The sequence below is a fragment of the Poecilia mexicana genome, unplaced genomic scaffold (genome assembly GCF_051168715.1).
Source record: "Poecilia mexicana isolate PSO_F unplaced genomic scaffold, ASM5116871v1 scaffold_23, whole genome shotgun sequence".
Taxonomy (NCBI): Eukaryota; Metazoa; Chordata; class Actinopteri; order Cyprinodontiformes; family Poeciliidae; genus Poecilia; species Poecilia mexicana.
This window is the reverse complement of record NW_028263392.1, coordinates 16,103,167-16,119,813: the sequence shown is the minus strand read 5'-3', so window position 1 is coordinate 16,119,813 and position 16,647 is coordinate 16,103,167. Positions and strand designations below refer to the sequence as shown.

The following is a 16,647-nucleotide window of genomic DNA, read 5'->3' as shown; positions in this document are numbered from 1 at the left end:
AACGTTTGCAAAACATTTTATTTGGTAACATTTTTTCTAAATAAAGACTAAAAGGAAAGAATCTGAACAATATTTGAGCATCATTCCATGAAACCCATCAAGACTTGGAGGTGGATCTCAATAATCCCTCATTGCAAAAGCTGGGATTCCTGCTCTGTCGTGACGATTGATCTGATTGATCATTTTAATGGAGATGATCAATCCCATCATCTGGAAGAACAAGAAGAGACATGAGAACAAAGGAAGGTTCTGGTCTAACTGTTGGGTTTATTCTGAATGTTTCAGCCTACGCACCACTGTGTGACGAAACATATTAGCATGCCATGTTTTCCTCTGTTTTAGAGGTGGGAAATCAACGATATTGGATATAAATGTGTCCTGAGTCAATTCCAACTTGTCCAGTCGTTTGGTCCATATTGTTGTTTCACATCTATTTTGTTTCATTTTATATCTGTAGACCAACTGAATACCGAACCACAGAATATAAGTTTAAACATGTTGTACTTAAAACTGCTGTCTGCAGAAGTGCAAAAACATCCAGAGCCAGAAGGAAGGTCTTAGTGCTGTCAATCATATTCGTGTACTCGCTGCTAAATGTGCTAATGGCAGAGAAACAACTTCCTGTTACAGGAAACCCATTTATCTGCCATCTTCGGTGGCTATGCTAACTAGCTTTAGCATTCATGCCAGCCTATGTTGTGGTGAACCAGCTGTAGCTTAGCAAAGAGCTAGCAGGAGGGGGTGAGCGCGAGAGCGCTGATCTCCACATGTTCAATTCAAACACAGTAACTGCTGGTGTAGAACTTGGATTTTACATTAAAATGGCCTAAAAGCCATTTTTTGGCTCCTAATTTTCCTTCATGACTGGAGTTGGATTGTTTTTAATCCACCATTTCTCCAAAATAAAAACAATTTCTACATGTATCCACATGCATGGAGTTCAGTTATTTGTTAGCTTTATTTAAGGCTACCTGTTTAAAGCAAATACAGCTGATAAGGAGAGCTCTTACTGCCAAAGAAGAAAAAACTACAATGGTAATTATTGACAGAGGTGCAATTTTAATTTTCACGATGAAAGTGAAGAAATTTAGGACCAAAACATTTTTATCTCCGTTCTCATTTCTTTCAGTCTTAAAGGATTTGTGTTGCTGTGCAGTGATGATTGTCTGTAGATGATGACAGAGAAATGAGCAGAACTTACAGCAACGAAAGCGAATCCAAAAATGATGCCTAAGGCAAGCTTTATGCCATATTCAACATAAACCCCAACAACTTCACCACAGGACTGAAAGACAGAAAGTTGAGAGTACGTTATGGGTTGCACCCTGGAGATGTAACAAAATGGTGAAGTGACATTTGCTTGACTGAATACCTTGGGGTGGACAGATGAAAGTCTTCTGTATCCCTGTGAGAAAACAACAACATGTTCAAACATTTGCAGATAATTAGTGCATTCTTTAACAGAAGATGAATTATTAAACCTTTTTAACTCACCTGTGAAATGGATTTACATTCTGATCCATAAGGTGTGCAGCGACAGGAGTCGGGGATGTCTGAGCCCCAGTCCTCGACTCCAGTCCATCCACAACACTGAAGCTGAAACACGAGACTTTAAAATTAGGATTTTATACATTACAGCAATGCAGCATACATTCTGAAACAAAAGAATTGCAGATGCTTTAATTTTAATATAACTATTTGTCCATCACTAATATGCACAGTGTTTTTATTAAACAGGTTTGTCTGTGCTTCCTTTAAAACACCACCAGGGGGAGCCCTTTAGTCTTACTTGTTTTTGCAAGGTTATAATTGTTTTTTTTCTCATCGTCTTTCAAGATCTCCTTGGCAACTTCAGGACTTCGAAAGTTTTCCATGGCCTAAACATTAAGACAGAACATGATTAGATAGAACCAGACAAAACACATACAAGATGGAAACAAGTAGGAAATGTACTTTGATGTCACTGGGGATTTTCTAATGAGTGACGGTATCAGTGGAGACTGCATGTTCATTTTATGCCTTTATGTTTTTCCATATATGACATCAGCACTTTGCTGGACTAAAAAAGGCTAAAAGCTCAACGGCATTTCTACAAACAAGATATTTGATAAAACAGGCTGCAGAAAACTGATGCCTGATTTTATTTTGTGACAAACTGCAGGAAATGGTTACATACCAATAAGCCATAAAACTCTGAACTAGACTTCACCGTACAGGAAGAGATCTGGTTATTGGTCTATACCAGAGAGCTTTATGATGGTTCCAGGACTTGACAGAAAGAAATAAAAGGAGTGATTTCATTGTAACTGTGTCTGTGAGCTGGTTGTCCTTCAGTGACTGGATGCAGCGAATGAGGTCCGAGTCAGACGGTGCTGTGCATCAACATCAGTAATCGCTGCGCCTGCTCTGCCAGCTGAGCCCTGCAGCGCCCCACACTGACCTGTTTTCTTAACTCTGCCCAGTTTCCTGCACTACACAACTTCTGTAGTAGATTACCTGGTTTTTTGAAACACTGACAAGAACTCCACAGATTACCATGAGCACCATTCCAATCCCCATCAAAACCGCAAACTGCAAAGAAAACAATAATTATTGAATTAGTGATCAACTTAGAATTAGAATTAAATTTTGTGAAATGTACATACAAACTTGAGGCCACATTTATTTTCGGTGCGTGCAGCGTGGCTCCCCAGCAAGGAGATCAGGATAGTGCTAATGGCAAACACCCAGAACCAGAGTACGCTCGGGGCGTCAAGCCCTTCGTCTGATCAAAGAGCAAAAACACAGGACTCACCCATTATTGTTTCAAGTTTATTTGTTTTCCCCAACTTTCTGTTCTCCACTGTATCGAATTATTGGCAATTATCATTACAGAGAGGATTTTAACCCATCGTAGGCCGTTTACGTCTCCAGGCTACGGCAGCAAGGCGGCAATTCCTCAAAAGAAAGAATCTATGAAACATTAGTCCAAAATAAAGCACATTAAAGTTTAGTTTTTGTGTTTTACCTCATAGTCACTGACATTGGTCTGCAGTAATCCGTAGATCAACATGCCTCCCAAACACTAAAAAAAGGAATTCACAGGTTTATTCAATAAAAACAAGCAAAATACAAAAAGAAACATTTTATTTTCCTTCAGATTTGCAAAAAAAATGAAATTTTAACAGTAAAGAAAATAAAACATGTTATTGATGATAGTCTGTTTAACCAGCATTAGCATCAGTGAAATGTGATAGGAGCCACAGTGAGGGTTAAATTTCACATTTCATCACACAAAGTTATTATTTCATGGCAGATTTTTCAATAAATGCATTTAAAAATATTAGTTTTCTCTATTTGTCACATATTTGTCATTTCTACATTAAAACACTAGGGAGCAACGCAGAGCTAAAAACTAAACAAAGATACTGGACATAAAAATATTTGATATTAGAAAAATAATTCAAATATTTAAACTACAGTCAAGATTAAAGTGACAGTTTAATGTCGACAGTCTGGACAAAACTGTTGGCTTTGAAAAATTATTCATTTCTATCAAGGATATGCAGCGACTCCTGCAATTTAGACTCAATTTTAAAAGCAATTAAATCCCTTATAACTAAATAGTCACAGTTATGCAAAAAACGAAACTAATTTAGAAGAATGCATCTTTGAGGAATCAGAAAAATGGGAAGGAAAGTAGAAAAATAAGTAAAATCAGAGAAGTGTAACCATTAATCAAACAAAAGTAACAGGAAGTGAATATTTTTGTCATTTTTATTTCTACTTTGCTCTCCCTTTTAGTAGTTTTGAAAAATTAAGATGTAAAAATCTAAATATCTAGTCGTTTTTACCTGCTGGCCTCATTAATTATTATATATTTTAAGTGCTTTGAAAAGAACATTAGTTAAATTTTCCACATAAATAAAAAAATACTTATAAAATCCAAAGAAAATAATTTTACTTACTGTAAACAAGCAATTGAAGGAAATGAAAACAGCCTTCAGGCATCCATCAATTTTCCCCATTTTGTCTATTGTACTTTGACTAGACAGTTGAAAGAGAACTGAACTGTTCAGAGACGAAGTTATGCTGCTGCTCCTGCAGGCGATCAGCTCAAAGACACAGAGGGGAAATCAGCAACCTGCCAATGACCAGGAAGCATCAAAACTAAACAAATACGTAAATTTAACAAGACGGGAATTAAAAATGCTCCAGTTTTAGGATCTCATTTCCACTCAAGATGTTTTTCAAGCAGAATTTAAGGAATATTTTTCAATCATACAGAAGATGAGATTAAACATAAAACATCTTCAGTTTGAACAAGAGCAGAAGGAGGAAGCATAAAATCAGCAACTAAAGCAGTTCCAGGAGGAAACGCAGAAAAACGCTTTGTGTTCAATTGTTAGTTTTTTTTCTTCCTGCTTTTAAACTTCAGTTTTACCAGAAAACCTGGAAAAACGGAAGTTTGGCCACTAAAAGCTGCTTTGTTTCATACAAACTACTGAAGAACGAAGGAACAGAGAAAAACTGACGTTCTAATTTAGATTTTACTACAAATTTAAATTTCCAAAATGTTCTTACCATACAATATATTAATTTGCATCAAAGCAATAAAACCCATCTTATTATTACTGACTAGTTTTTTCCATGTGTTTTTGGTATTTTGACATTTTATCTCTGATAATGAGCTCCAAGCTTCAGGATGAAAGGCCTCTTTGCCATCACCCTAATCTTTAGCTCAATAGTATGTTAATGCAGAGGAGAGGAAAGAAACTTTCTAAGAATAAAAGTTAAAATTCAAAAGTTGCTTCAAACAATAATTTATAGTACAGGTGACCAGGGGATACGGTCAGGTACTGCGAACCCCCAGCTGTCTGCTGTCAAGAATCAGTAAGTTCACTGTACAGCCGTGACTGATTAGTCTGTCAAGAACAATCTAAAACACGACTCAATCAGTTCATGAACACCTTTTTTCCCCATTTCATATCATTTCTGAACTGTTCGTGTTTTGCTAGAGCGGCGATGCAGCAACACGTCGATCTCAGCATCAGGTGACAAACTGACGCCGAGAGCAGCACGTCCTCCTCCTCCTACTCGCTTAAAACGGTCGTAACTTTATTAAAGAACAACAAAAACATCAACAAAACGTTTTCAAATTAACGACCCGACAACAATAATAATCTCAGTGATTATTGTTTCAACAAGGTGTTGCGCAATCCTGTGCGTCGGAGAATAAAAAGGTGTGAGTGGTTTAGAGTTGATCACCTGTTCGGGTTGTTTTACCTTTGTTTACCTTTGTTTACCTTTGTTTACCTTTGTTTACCTTTGTCTTGGCGCATCACAGCTTCTGTAGTTTCTGAACGTTCAATAAACGACAAACTTGGACTAATTACCTCGTTCTTTGTGAGAATACGCCATTTACAACAAACATCAAACAGGGCACATATGTTTCATTAAGTGTTTAACAAACAAATGGCTTCTAGCAATAATTATGTGAAATTAAATTAATTGTAAAAAAAAAAATGGTTTGGTGCTGTCGGGCTCAGAGCTTTTCCTTTATCAAACTATTTAATTTATTTATTTAAATTAAATAATTAAATATATAAAAATTATTTTTATATTTATATATATATAATTTTTTGTCATAGTACCCCCAAGAATTTAAAACTACTTTCACCCCTGTAGGTGAGGATACGAATAGCTGAGACAGTGAGGAAAACTACAGGATGAATGCAGAAGAGAAACTAACTAAACCTCTGCACAGAATGGGACCAAAGACAAGAACTCAGCTGTGGCTGAAAATAAAACTCAGAAACAAGAAACAATGACGGCGATCAGCAGACCGAGGTTAACAAAATACCAGAGGAACTCCGGTTTATCCATGGAAACTGGAGAAATACAAAGCAGATATTAAAGTATAGTTATTCATGACAGTATTATTATATTCCACATTTTGTTTAACCTGCTAATTTCTCTTCTAAGGGTTTTTGTTTTGTTGTCTCAGTCTGAGTCTAAGGAAAGTGAAAGTACTATATGGACATTGAACTGTAAAATATCTCATCACACCAAAACAAACTCATCCACAGCAAACCCAGATTTAGAATCATTCACATATTAAATTAAAATGGTTGTTAGATGGTGAAGTGCGACAGTCACTGGTACATAAGATGAGTAGTAAAGGAGAGAGAAACAACCACCCTGTGGTAAACCAGCTGATTGGAGAAACTATGGAGTGAAAATAGTCTCAAAATATCTGTGCGTGTGTAATACTGGATTTGTAAACCTTAAAAATAAAATAAACCTTCTCCTACGCCTATACATGTTGAAAAAGTACACACAAATCACCTGGTGCGCACACACAAAACTGCATTTACACACAGATCCGGTTACGAGTGCACAACTATTTTTGAGACTATTTTCACTCCATAAGAAACAGCCGTTGACTTTCACACATTGAGATAAGATCTGTTGGTAAAACCAACCAAACCACAAGACCAAGTTTAGACTGACTGAGAAGCTCAACAGATTAAGATCTGGCTGGGAAACCCAAAAATATACAAAAAGTCAAGAAATAAGAGCTGAGCAGGGATTTTGGCTATTAGTGCATTCTGGCATTTAATAGTGACCGTCACACTGCACTGAGTTAAAGAGAATGCTTTGAAAACCTGTTCCCCTCCTGACCTGTGGGGGCGCTGCACCAGGAACCACTGAAGGAAACGACACAGAAGACACTGAGAGCAACACAAAATGTCAACAACAATGGAGCAGCATCAGATTTTAAGAGTCGGCAGATTTTTCTTTAGTCTTTGGCTAAAGACCACAAGACATTTCTGCCACTCTCTCCAGACTAGCATGTTTGTTTTGGTTGCATTTACTCAGAATGCCACTTCCTGGTTTTGGAGTGGTCTCCAGTTTGTTTGGTGTTCACATATTCAATCGAACCACATCAGAGTTCACTTCATCTGAACAGAGACCGAGGTTTGTAGGCGAACCAGAGTTTGCTTTTTATCAGAGTTCATTTAAACCTCCACAAATTAACCTGCTGGAGTTCAATTAAAGGTTTCCAGGTGTTGGAAACCCTGGAAAAAGTTTTTTTCCAGGTGTTGAACCAGATGTGTGACACTGGGGAACCGTAACTACCAGCTACTATGACACATAGTTCAAAAGGTAATAATGGGTAACTAGTTACTGGTCATTAAAACGATTTTTAATTAACTATGTATTATCCAATGTTTAATTGATAAATCAGTGACAGACTTCTTCCAAACAATTAAACCGTCTCATTACCAATATGAGAATTCTTTAAACATTTTCTGAAAAACTGAGTTTAAATTGTTTTGGTGTTGTATATCCATATGGTGTTGCGATATATATATATTCAAGAAGAAGTTTTTTAAAGAATTGGAAAGAAAAGAAGTACTAAATGTAAAATATGTTGTGCTGTCTCCAAATGTTTCCTCTAAGAGTTAAAAGCTGTAAACACAAACATTGACTCATGTTCTGCAGCAGACCTGAAGTATTTAAGGAGGATGTTTAAATGTCTCAGTGTGGTTTTCACAACAGCACCAGAAACTAAATCTACCAACAGGTAGAGAAGAAGAGGTTAAAAACATCTCTTGTCACAGCTGCAGACAATTTCTGCACGTGGTCTATGGTGCTAACGAAACCAATGCCCCAGTTCTGTGGTATCTGTGACAGAAGTAGAGAAAGCCACGGAGTTAAGAGAAACGGACAGGCTCAGTTTCACGGAATAGGGTGTTAAGAAATTCATGATAAAAGGGGAACAACCAAAACCTGTTGATGGGCTAAATACTCCTTTAAAACGGTAGAAATGCCAGGCACAACTTTGAGGTTTGAGTAAAAGCTTAAACCATGAAGACTGTCAGAGGCACACGATGGTGTAGAAATTCATTTGCTGCTTGTATCTGGAATCTTTGGGCCATAATTTATAAGATTGAAGGCGAGTTAAAACTTAAACTGACCAAGAGTTCGAGAGATTCAGTTCATCTCTACAGCTGCCTGTCCTGCCGTCTCTTGTTAAGAGATTAAGTCAGGAGCTACACTGATTGAAGTCTCACCCCTTAACTGGTAGGAGATTTCTGACTTGCTATTATACATTCAGATTCTAGGAAACTAAGGAACTGGTCACAAGAAACGTAGGATAATTGGTATGGTAGACCATGAACTCTCAACCCAGTTCAGTGTTCAGACATGCGTGTAAAACTGGCTGCAAACAGATGCACAGTTTTACAGCCGTGCATCTTTGAAGCACATACAGCAATAAACCAGCTGACCAAATGTGCTAGAGCTTCACTTTGGTTGCTAGGTAACAGCACAGTGACTGTCTAAGGTGAGACCACAAAACTATAGCTCATTCCACAAACAATGGCTGGGTGGTTTTTAAATGTTTGGCTGCTTTTAGAAACAGTTGAGACAGAAAATTTGAGAGCAAATTTAAAATTTCAGGGTAACAACAAATTGGTCAAGTTGTGTCAAACTTTCTGAACAAAGCGGGTTTGAACTGGATCCATGGGAAGCCTGGAGTATCAACTGCTGAGGTGATGCGGGTTGTTGGAGGACCATAATACTGCCACAGGGTTTTATTGGCTGCTGTTGATGTGTTACACACTCAGAAGAACTTTCTCACAATGGCTGGTTCTCGGTCTCACCTTAGGACTCCATAGTACTTCAACAGCAAAAACCAAAGGAGCCGTTTCAGTCAAAATAACCTAAAATAACTCTGAACAAGTCGCATGTATACTGGTGTAGATTAAAGGTGAGAAAATAAGCCAATGAATGAGAAGTTGGAGCTTTTATCCGTTGGAAACTTTCGATAAATGTGTGACAGGATGTGGGATACACAAAAGGTAACTCTTTAGTGAGTCTTGAAAGTAAAGTAGCATCATAATGTTACTTTTAAATTGTTTCAAACTCTTCTGCATCTAAGCCCAGAACCAAAATGTGTAGGAAAAAACCAGAAGACAAAAACACTTTAAAAAGTACCTTGTGGTTGGTGAAAACAGGTCAGAGGGTGGTGGAGCAAACTGTGGCTAACATGTTCCCACCTGCAGCTTTTACAGTAAAACTGACAGTCTGGTGTCAGGAGAGCTTAGACTCATGTTTTACTTCGAGTCATGACAATTACCACTTATGTTGCAATTCATCTAGGACAGATTATTAAAGTCTGGACCCTCATATAAAAGTATTTCTCAGCTGTTTTAAATCCTCTGAGTCAGTGATGGATTAAAAACATTCTTGGTTTTAACATTTTATTTGTTTACTATGTGATTTTTATGTGTGAGGTTCCTCAAGGCTCTGTTCTTGGCCCACTTTTATTTACAGTTACATTCAATAGATTTTAATATTTAAAAGTTAATTTATTTCAGAAAGTTAATTCGCATAGTGAAACTTTAGATTGATTAAGCACTTTTGTGGCTTCATTTCAAACTGCAATTATTTCCAGTTTAAAGTGAAAGATGACATTTACGCATCAGACATATAAAACATTTTAAATAAAGAAATCTATGAATCTATTTCAAGAAATTTGACAACATATACATTTTAATGAATATAAATGTACCAGCTACCTGACCATCTCTTACTAGCTCATCTTACCACCACATGCCTCTTACTGTCTTTCAGTAAATGTGTCATCAATGTGCAGGTGAGTCAACATTTCCTACCGTTTTCTTTCCTATTTGTTTGGGGTCTCAAATGTAGCCTGGGTGCTTTGGATCAGCAACTGAATTTTCAGCATTAAGACATTAAACTCAGTATATCCCTTCAGCTTTCCTCATATCTCCATGATAAAGCACCGATAAACACTTCAAACATCACATGGAGGCCCAGAGTTTCAGTTTCATTTTTGCAAACTCCGGCCTTGACAAATATGTGTAGCTTCAACTTTTAACCAACTACCGTATTTTCCAGACTATAAGCCGCAGATTTCTCTGCCGCTCCAGGTTAACAGGTCAGTTAAATATCGCATTTATTACGGTGGAAAAAGAAAAAGTTGCCAAATTTAGATTTAACTTAACTGATTATGAGGGTGTACGAGTTTGAAGAGAAAAATCTCCTGTCTGCTACTAGCATGTGCTAAATGAAAACGAGCGCATTCTTCTTTAGATTTCAACAGCAGCTTGCATCCATTATTGTTGCACTACTGCCACCTACTGGATCCTAATATCTATACCTCAAATTCTCATATTGATCCCAGTATTTTAAAAAATGAAAAATCTTCTTTTTCCCCTCAATGCTATTTAACTGATCAACAACATTCTCAAATTTCAATTCCCTATTAAAACCTAATTCCGTTTTAATGGGCAATTTCTTCTTTCATTTCCAATTTTGACTTCCAATGAGTCACTTCCTGCTAAAGAGCCCCCTGGTGGTTGAAGAAAAATCCACATATAAGCCGCACCGGACTATAAGCCGCAAGGTTTGAAGCTTAGGAAAAAAGTAGCAGCTTATAGTCTGGAAAATACGGTAAATTTAATCTAGTGACTCAAAGGGGGAGGGGGTTTGGGTTACATTAAAGGGGGGCAGTCTTATATTAAAAAAAAAACAGAAACCTGAGAAAGTTTAAAGTAATGTTTTCCCATTTTTATTCACATAATAATGTTAAACTTTATTACCAAAGATTGTTGCCACCGTTTGAATATTTTGTTGCTGTTGGGAGTTCTCTTAAAAGTCGGGGCCATTTTGTTGAAACGGGAACGAAATGCAGAAGCTGACAAAAAGGAAAACTTACGAGTTTAAAATGGTAAGAGGACGGCATCAAAACTGGAGGAGCAAAACAGAAAAATCCAGGAAGAAATCATGGAAAATAAGATTCACGACTGAGGAAAGGCTGGAGAATGACACTGGATCCAGGTGAGTCTGATCGAAAGAAAACCTGAGGAGGAAACTAACCAACAAACATGGAGTTCAACTAAGACTCAAAATGAAAAATTTTAAAAGTCTCAAATTTATACAACAGAAAAAAGCAAACGACACAGAGGGAAGAACATAAGAAATAAACTGAACACAAAAGAATGATTCTTCTAGCAGTAATAATGAACAAAACAGAAAAAATATGGCAAGACCTTTTGGCAATAATAAAGCCCAGAAACACAAGGAACATAAACGGAAAGAAAACTATCACAAATACCCACAGTCATTTAATTTATAGATTTTGTTACAAATTTAGTAAAGTAGGTTAAAAGAAAAAAAAAGAAAGTAAGTAGGTGGAGCATTGATTAGTTGGAAAACTGATTTCTTTTGGCAGGACGTGGTAAATGTCTGCAACCTCAACTGTAGTGAGTTTTAAAGTTTCATCTAAACCCAAAACCAAATCGTGAGAGAAAAAGATGAAAAACTGAGAGTGCAGCAGTGGGAACATGAAGCTTGTGTGAAATGTTGCAGCTGAAAACAGAAACAATCATAAAATACAACATGTATGGTTGCAACATGAGGAAATGGGGTCATTTTTACCACAGTCAGGGTTTCAAACATTTTCATGTGGCAACTAATGCCAAGGTAAACAAACATTATGAAAACCTGAACAATATTCTTACATCATTCCATAAACCCATCAAGCCATGGAGGTTCTTGATTGGTCAGTAAGCACTCATTGCTATAGCTGGCACTCTGGCGCGGTCGTGATGATTGATCTGACTAATCATGTTAGTGGAGATGATCAAGCCCATCATCTGGAAGAACCGGTGGACAGACAGTTGGTCAGAAGAGACAGGAGAACAAAAAGATGATGGTAAAAACACTGAAAATGACCAAAACTTACAGCAATGAAGGCAAATCCAAAATTGCTCCCAATGGCAAAGTTGAACCAAAGCTCCAAGTCCAAGTCACATCTCTCCACAGCTGCACCACAATGCTGCAGAAGAGAAGGTGGGTTAAGTTACAGCTGCAGGCTGTAAACGTGTGTCCAGAGCAAGAACGGTCATTACCAGAGAAACCTGCATTGCTTTAGTGAGGCTGTTTTGTGTTCTTGACAGAAATGAATGGACTAATTTCACTGATCAGTGCCTGGATGCACCACACTGAGGTCTGTAGCCAAGGGCGTAGGAACGAGTCTGTCATTGGGGGGGGACGCATATCGGAAACCTGACAGATCAGTAAATATCTTAAGCAGAAATGTCAAACTATTTGTGCCATCAACATATCAGTAATGCGTTACTCTAATCTGACCCTTGTTTCAGTAACAAGTATTCTAACACGTTACTATTTACAATCCAATAATCAGATTAAAGTTATGCATAGTATAATGACCATCATTCCAGGATGAACACTCACTTTAGCATTTGCCTCTCACAACTAGCAAGCTAAATACTCTGGTAGCACAGACAGGCTAACAGATTTGATATAAATTGACTGGTAATTGAACTGGTTCTACCTCTTTCTAAAACCAAAGTAGAAAACAGCTCATAAAATAAGACTCAGCAGCTTTAAACTCAATACAGCAGTTTGACCAACAAAAATAAAATCTAAAAAAACAAGTTTTGTTCTTCTTGAACATCTCTCTACATCAGTGCAACAGTTTGATCTACAAAATAAATAAAAAGTATACTTTTCACGTCTAACAGACACCTTAGCTCCTCACTGTTAACTCAGTCTCACTTTCCAGCCCTGCATTCAGTAACTTACCAAAGATCCATGAAAAACACTGAGGCAAAAAGACTAAATGTTTTTTCTCCTGTCATATTCACCCGCAAACATTTAACTAAAATATCTACAGATATGTGTTTCTGTCTCTGCCTCCCTCTGACTCTGCAGTCTGATGTTCCTGCATGGATTTATAACAGACACTACAGTAATGTACAGTGTCAGAATGTGAACTAAATATAAAAAGTATGTTTTTATCATACAGAATGAGAATTTACACAACTTAATTTTCAGATGTATACATTATTATTCATCTCAACTATTTACTGTGTAGCAAAAATTTTCATTAATTTATTTTTAAACCTCTCTTCAAGCACTTTTTTATTGTCTCCTAACCATTAACCTTATGGTGTGGAAATAATGAAAAAAATATTGAAACTTTGAAAGAAATCAACCTGACATCAGTCTCCTCCTGTTCTCCTTTCTGGTTTTATTGAAATTAATATAATTTTTATATCTTCACACTCTGAAACTCCACCTGGCTCTCTTATGTCTTCCCTGACCTGCTCCTCTCATAATAAAATAGTTTATTTAAAAATTAAAAACAGTTAATACATATTTCAATAAACTAAATGAAGACCTCACCAGAGCTTCTTCACCTTTCTTCAACATCATTCTAGCCCTGCTGTTCTCCTAAATATATAATATAATATAATATAATATAATATAATATAATATGTAAATACATGTTAAGTGGTCGAGTATGATCAGGCGTTGCTCACTTTAAATAATAAAAAGGCTAATTTCGCTGCTGTTTCAGTCTCATTCTAAATCATTGTAACTAGACTAGCTAACTGTTAAACAAAGTTAGCAGTAAAATTTTGGACATGTGACTATCCCAGAATTAAAACGGCTTAACCAAAAAGATTTAGTTCTATATATGAAAGTAAACTGACAACAAGATGTTATAAACGAGCGATATTCATGGCAACAGTCCTCACAGACAGTTTACCTCCTTCAAATGGAGTTTCTGACTCGTCTGCTGCTGCCTTTACTCTGAGCCGTTCAGAGGGGGGAGGGGCAGGAAGCGCTCCGCTGAATGCGCTGTTGTGCGCCTTCAAAATAAAAGCACGCGAGTGGAAGATTTTAAAATTCTTCGCAACTGCGGTGAAATTATTGGGGGGGACGAATGCGACTCTCTCCAATATTGGGGGGGACATGTCCCCCCCGTCCCCCCCCGCTTCCTACGCCTATGTCTGTAGCCGTCAGACTGGTTTCTGTGAGTTAACGACCCCCAGCAGTCAGGAATCACTACGCCTGCTCCACCAACTGAACCTCGCAGCTTCCCAGACCGACCCGTTTTCTGAACTCTGTCCATTTTCCTGCACCACATTAACTTTTTAGTAATTACCTGGTTTTTTAAAACAATGGCAGCAACTCCAAAGATGAGCATGAGGACCATTCCAATCCCCATGAAAACTGCAAACTGCACAGAAAACAATATACATTATCAAACTGTCAGCTTCATTTTTAATGATTTAGTTTATATTTGTGTGTATTAAGTTGTACATACAGCAGTGAGGCAGCATTTATTCTCAGTGCGTGCAGCGTGGCTCCCAAGTGAGGAGATCCCAACAACACCGATGGCAAAAATCCAAGCCCAGATCATGTTCTGGCTGTCCACTCCTCCCATCTGATCCAAAAGAGCAAAAACACAAACGGTGCAGCAAACTGATTATTACAGGACATGACACACATCCATTTCTCTCTCTGAACGTTCGCTGACAGGTTCCGTCTTTCGTGTGGAGAAACTTCCCTTTTCCAATCATTTTTAAACTGAATTGTTTTTCTGTTTTACCTGATGCCCATAGGTCGTGGCACGTCCTAAACTGTACATCATCCAGATCCCGAGGCACTGAAGAAAAAAGGCAAGGAAAGATTTATTCAACATTATTCATATAAAAACACTGAAAAATGTACACATGTATACAGGCTGCATCATTAGCGCTGAGTGAAGTTTGACAGGAGTTACAACACTGAGTGAAAGCAGATGCATTGGAACCACTTTAAGTTCATGACCAAATAACCTGATTTCACATCTCGCAGCATAAAATTAACATTTATGGTTGATTCTGAAATAAATATTTTTAAAATGGCTGTTTTCTCACATATTTGTAATTTCTGCATTGAAACACTAGAGAGCAAAATTAAACTAAAATCTCAACTAAAGGAAAATGGACATAAAACGATTTAATTAACGAGTCCATCACCTTTAACTGCAGTAAAAATTAAAGTAAGTTTAGTAATTAAAGTCTGGACAGAATTGCTGATGTTGGAAGATTATTAATTTTTATCAAGAATATACAGTAACAGATTAAAATGTATTGACATTAAAAACAAATACATTTCTGACAAATATGCAAATATTAACTAAACAAAATAACCACAAGTGAACAGTTCGCTAGTTTTATTTCCAATTACTGCTTTTTATAAAGCATATGTTGAAATTATTTTAAACGTAAAATATTTTACCTGCTCAAATTTCTCTTGTTAATGAATATTATAAAAACCTTAATTGGCTTTGGAAAGAACATTACCTCGAAATTTTCTGGAAATATAATCAATTACTTAAAAAATTCTGAAAATTATTTTACTTACTGTAAACAAGGAATTGAAGATGATGAACACAACTTTCAGGCATCCGTTAATTTTCCCCATCTTTTCCGTTTTACTTTGACTAGACAGTTGAAAGACAGAACAGAACTGTGCAGAGATGAAGGCAAGTTTGTCATCTGAAGAGAATCTGAACAGTGAGAGAAACGTTCCAGCATATAAAGCAAATCTGCAGCCAGTCAGCAAAACTCGTCAGTGATGAGCATGAGGAAGTACCTACAGGAAGCCAGTCTCATGATTTGCACAGTGACGGTGGTGAGGCAGAATCGCTTTGGACCCAGGCTGCAGTGATGAAGGATATTTAATGAAAAAAGGTTCCAAAACACTGGCAGCACAGCAGAGAGGAGGCTAAGGCTCACACTGGTAGCAACAGGTTAAACAAATGGACAGGAGCAGACGACTTACAGTACGACACTACAAACGAACAGCGACAAGACAAGGACCCGACAACAGACAAAGGCAACAGGTGGACTTAAATACACAGGAGGTCATTACTGGGAACGAGACACAGAGGAAACAATCAAGGGGGAAAGAGACGCGACATCACAGAGACTCACTGGACAGAACCTGAAGTAAACGGAGAAAACCCCAAATCAACACGGAGAAAACCCCAAATCAACACAGAGAAAACCCCAAATCAACACGGAGAAAACCCCAAATCAACACGGAGAAAACCCCAAATCAACACGGAGAAAACCCCAAATCAACACAGAGAAAACCCCAAATCAACACGGAGAAAACCCCAAATCAACACGGAGAAAACCCCAAATCAACACGGAGAAAACCCCAAATCAACACGGAGAAAACCCCAAATCAACACGGAGAAAACCCCAAATCAACACGGAGAAAACCCCAAATCAACACGGAGAAAACCCCAAATCAACACGGAGAAAACCCCAAATCAACACGGAGAAAACCCCAAATCAACACGGAGAAAACCCCAAATCAACACGGAGAAAACCCCAAATCAACACGGAGAAAACCCCAAATCAACACGGAGAAAACCCCAAATCAACAGGGAGAAAACCCCAAATCAACACGGAGAAAACCCCAAAAACACTATTTTTAATCTTTCTGCTGTTTTTGTTTTTACAATTACAAAAACAAAAACATTTTTCATGTTCACTGTATTTTTTTATTGAAAATTCAAATGTCAAAACTGTTTTCTTTTAACTTCTTAATATTCAATATATTCTTTTTTCGTTTGCATTAAAGCAATAAAATGTCTTTTTCATGCGTTTCCTGGTATAATTTATGTTAACCTTTATAAAGATTTAGCTGATGTTTAGCCTAATCACATCTTGATGCAATGAGAAGAAGCACAGCTGGCCTTTTGCTATGGACAGGAGAGCAAAGAGACTTTATAAGAATAAAAGTTCAAAGGTTCGTTCA

At 37.3% G+C, this 16,647-nt stretch overlaps 1 protein-coding gene and 1 pseudogene across 3 annotated transcripts; both read right to left on the bottom strand.

Annotated features, from left to right (window-relative positions):
* Positions 1–4,351, bottom strand: LOC106909507 (tetraspanin-8-like; annotated as a pseudogene). The gene is made up of 9 exons (XR_015762235.1): positions 3,948–4,351; positions 3,008–3,064; positions 2,646–2,768; positions 2,497–2,571; positions 1,790–1,877; positions 1,495–1,596; positions 1,373–1,405; positions 1,202–1,285; positions 1–210 (listed from the first exon to the last, which is right to left on the bottom strand). The product of XR_015762235.1 is annotated as a tetraspanin-8-like (transcript).
* A 6,211-nt stretch (positions 4,352–10,562) lies between these two features.
* LOC106909506 (uncharacterized) lies at positions 10,563–15,536 on the bottom strand. 2 transcript variants are annotated; one of them, XM_088003473.1, is made up of 7 exons: positions 15,476–15,536; positions 15,241–15,385; positions 14,441–14,497; positions 14,156–14,275; positions 13,994–14,068; positions 11,762–11,854; positions 10,563–11,672 (listed from the first exon to the last, which is right to left on the bottom strand). In XM_088003473.1, exons 2-7 carry the CDS (start codon positions 15,298–15,300, stop codon positions 11,580–11,582), a joined length of 498 nt encoding a protein of 165 aa, XP_087859599.1. In that variant the 5' UTR covers positions 15,301–15,385; positions 15,476–15,536; the 3' UTR covers positions 10,563–11,579. The 2 variants fall into 2 exon arrangements, with proteins under 2 accessions (XP_087859599.1, XP_014831372.2); XM_014975886.2 differs by lacking the exon at positions 15,476–15,536 and having other exon boundaries at positions 15,241–15,423.
* Between the last annotated feature and the right edge of the window lie 1,111 nt (positions 15,537–16,647).

Coding starts and splice junctions, on each gene's coding strand:
- LOC106909506 (XM_088003473.1), bottom strand. CDS start 15,300: ATGGGGAAAATTAACGGATGCCTGAAAGTTGTGTTCATCATCTTCAAT. Junction 11,855..13,993: donor CCATTGTTTTAAAAAACCAG/GTAATTACTAAA, acceptor TCTCTTCTGCAG/CATTGTGGTGCAGCTGTGGA. Junction 11,673..11,761: donor TTGGATTTGCCTTCATTGCT/GTAAGTTTTGGT, acceptor CGGTTCTTCCAG/ATGATGGGCTTGATCATCTC.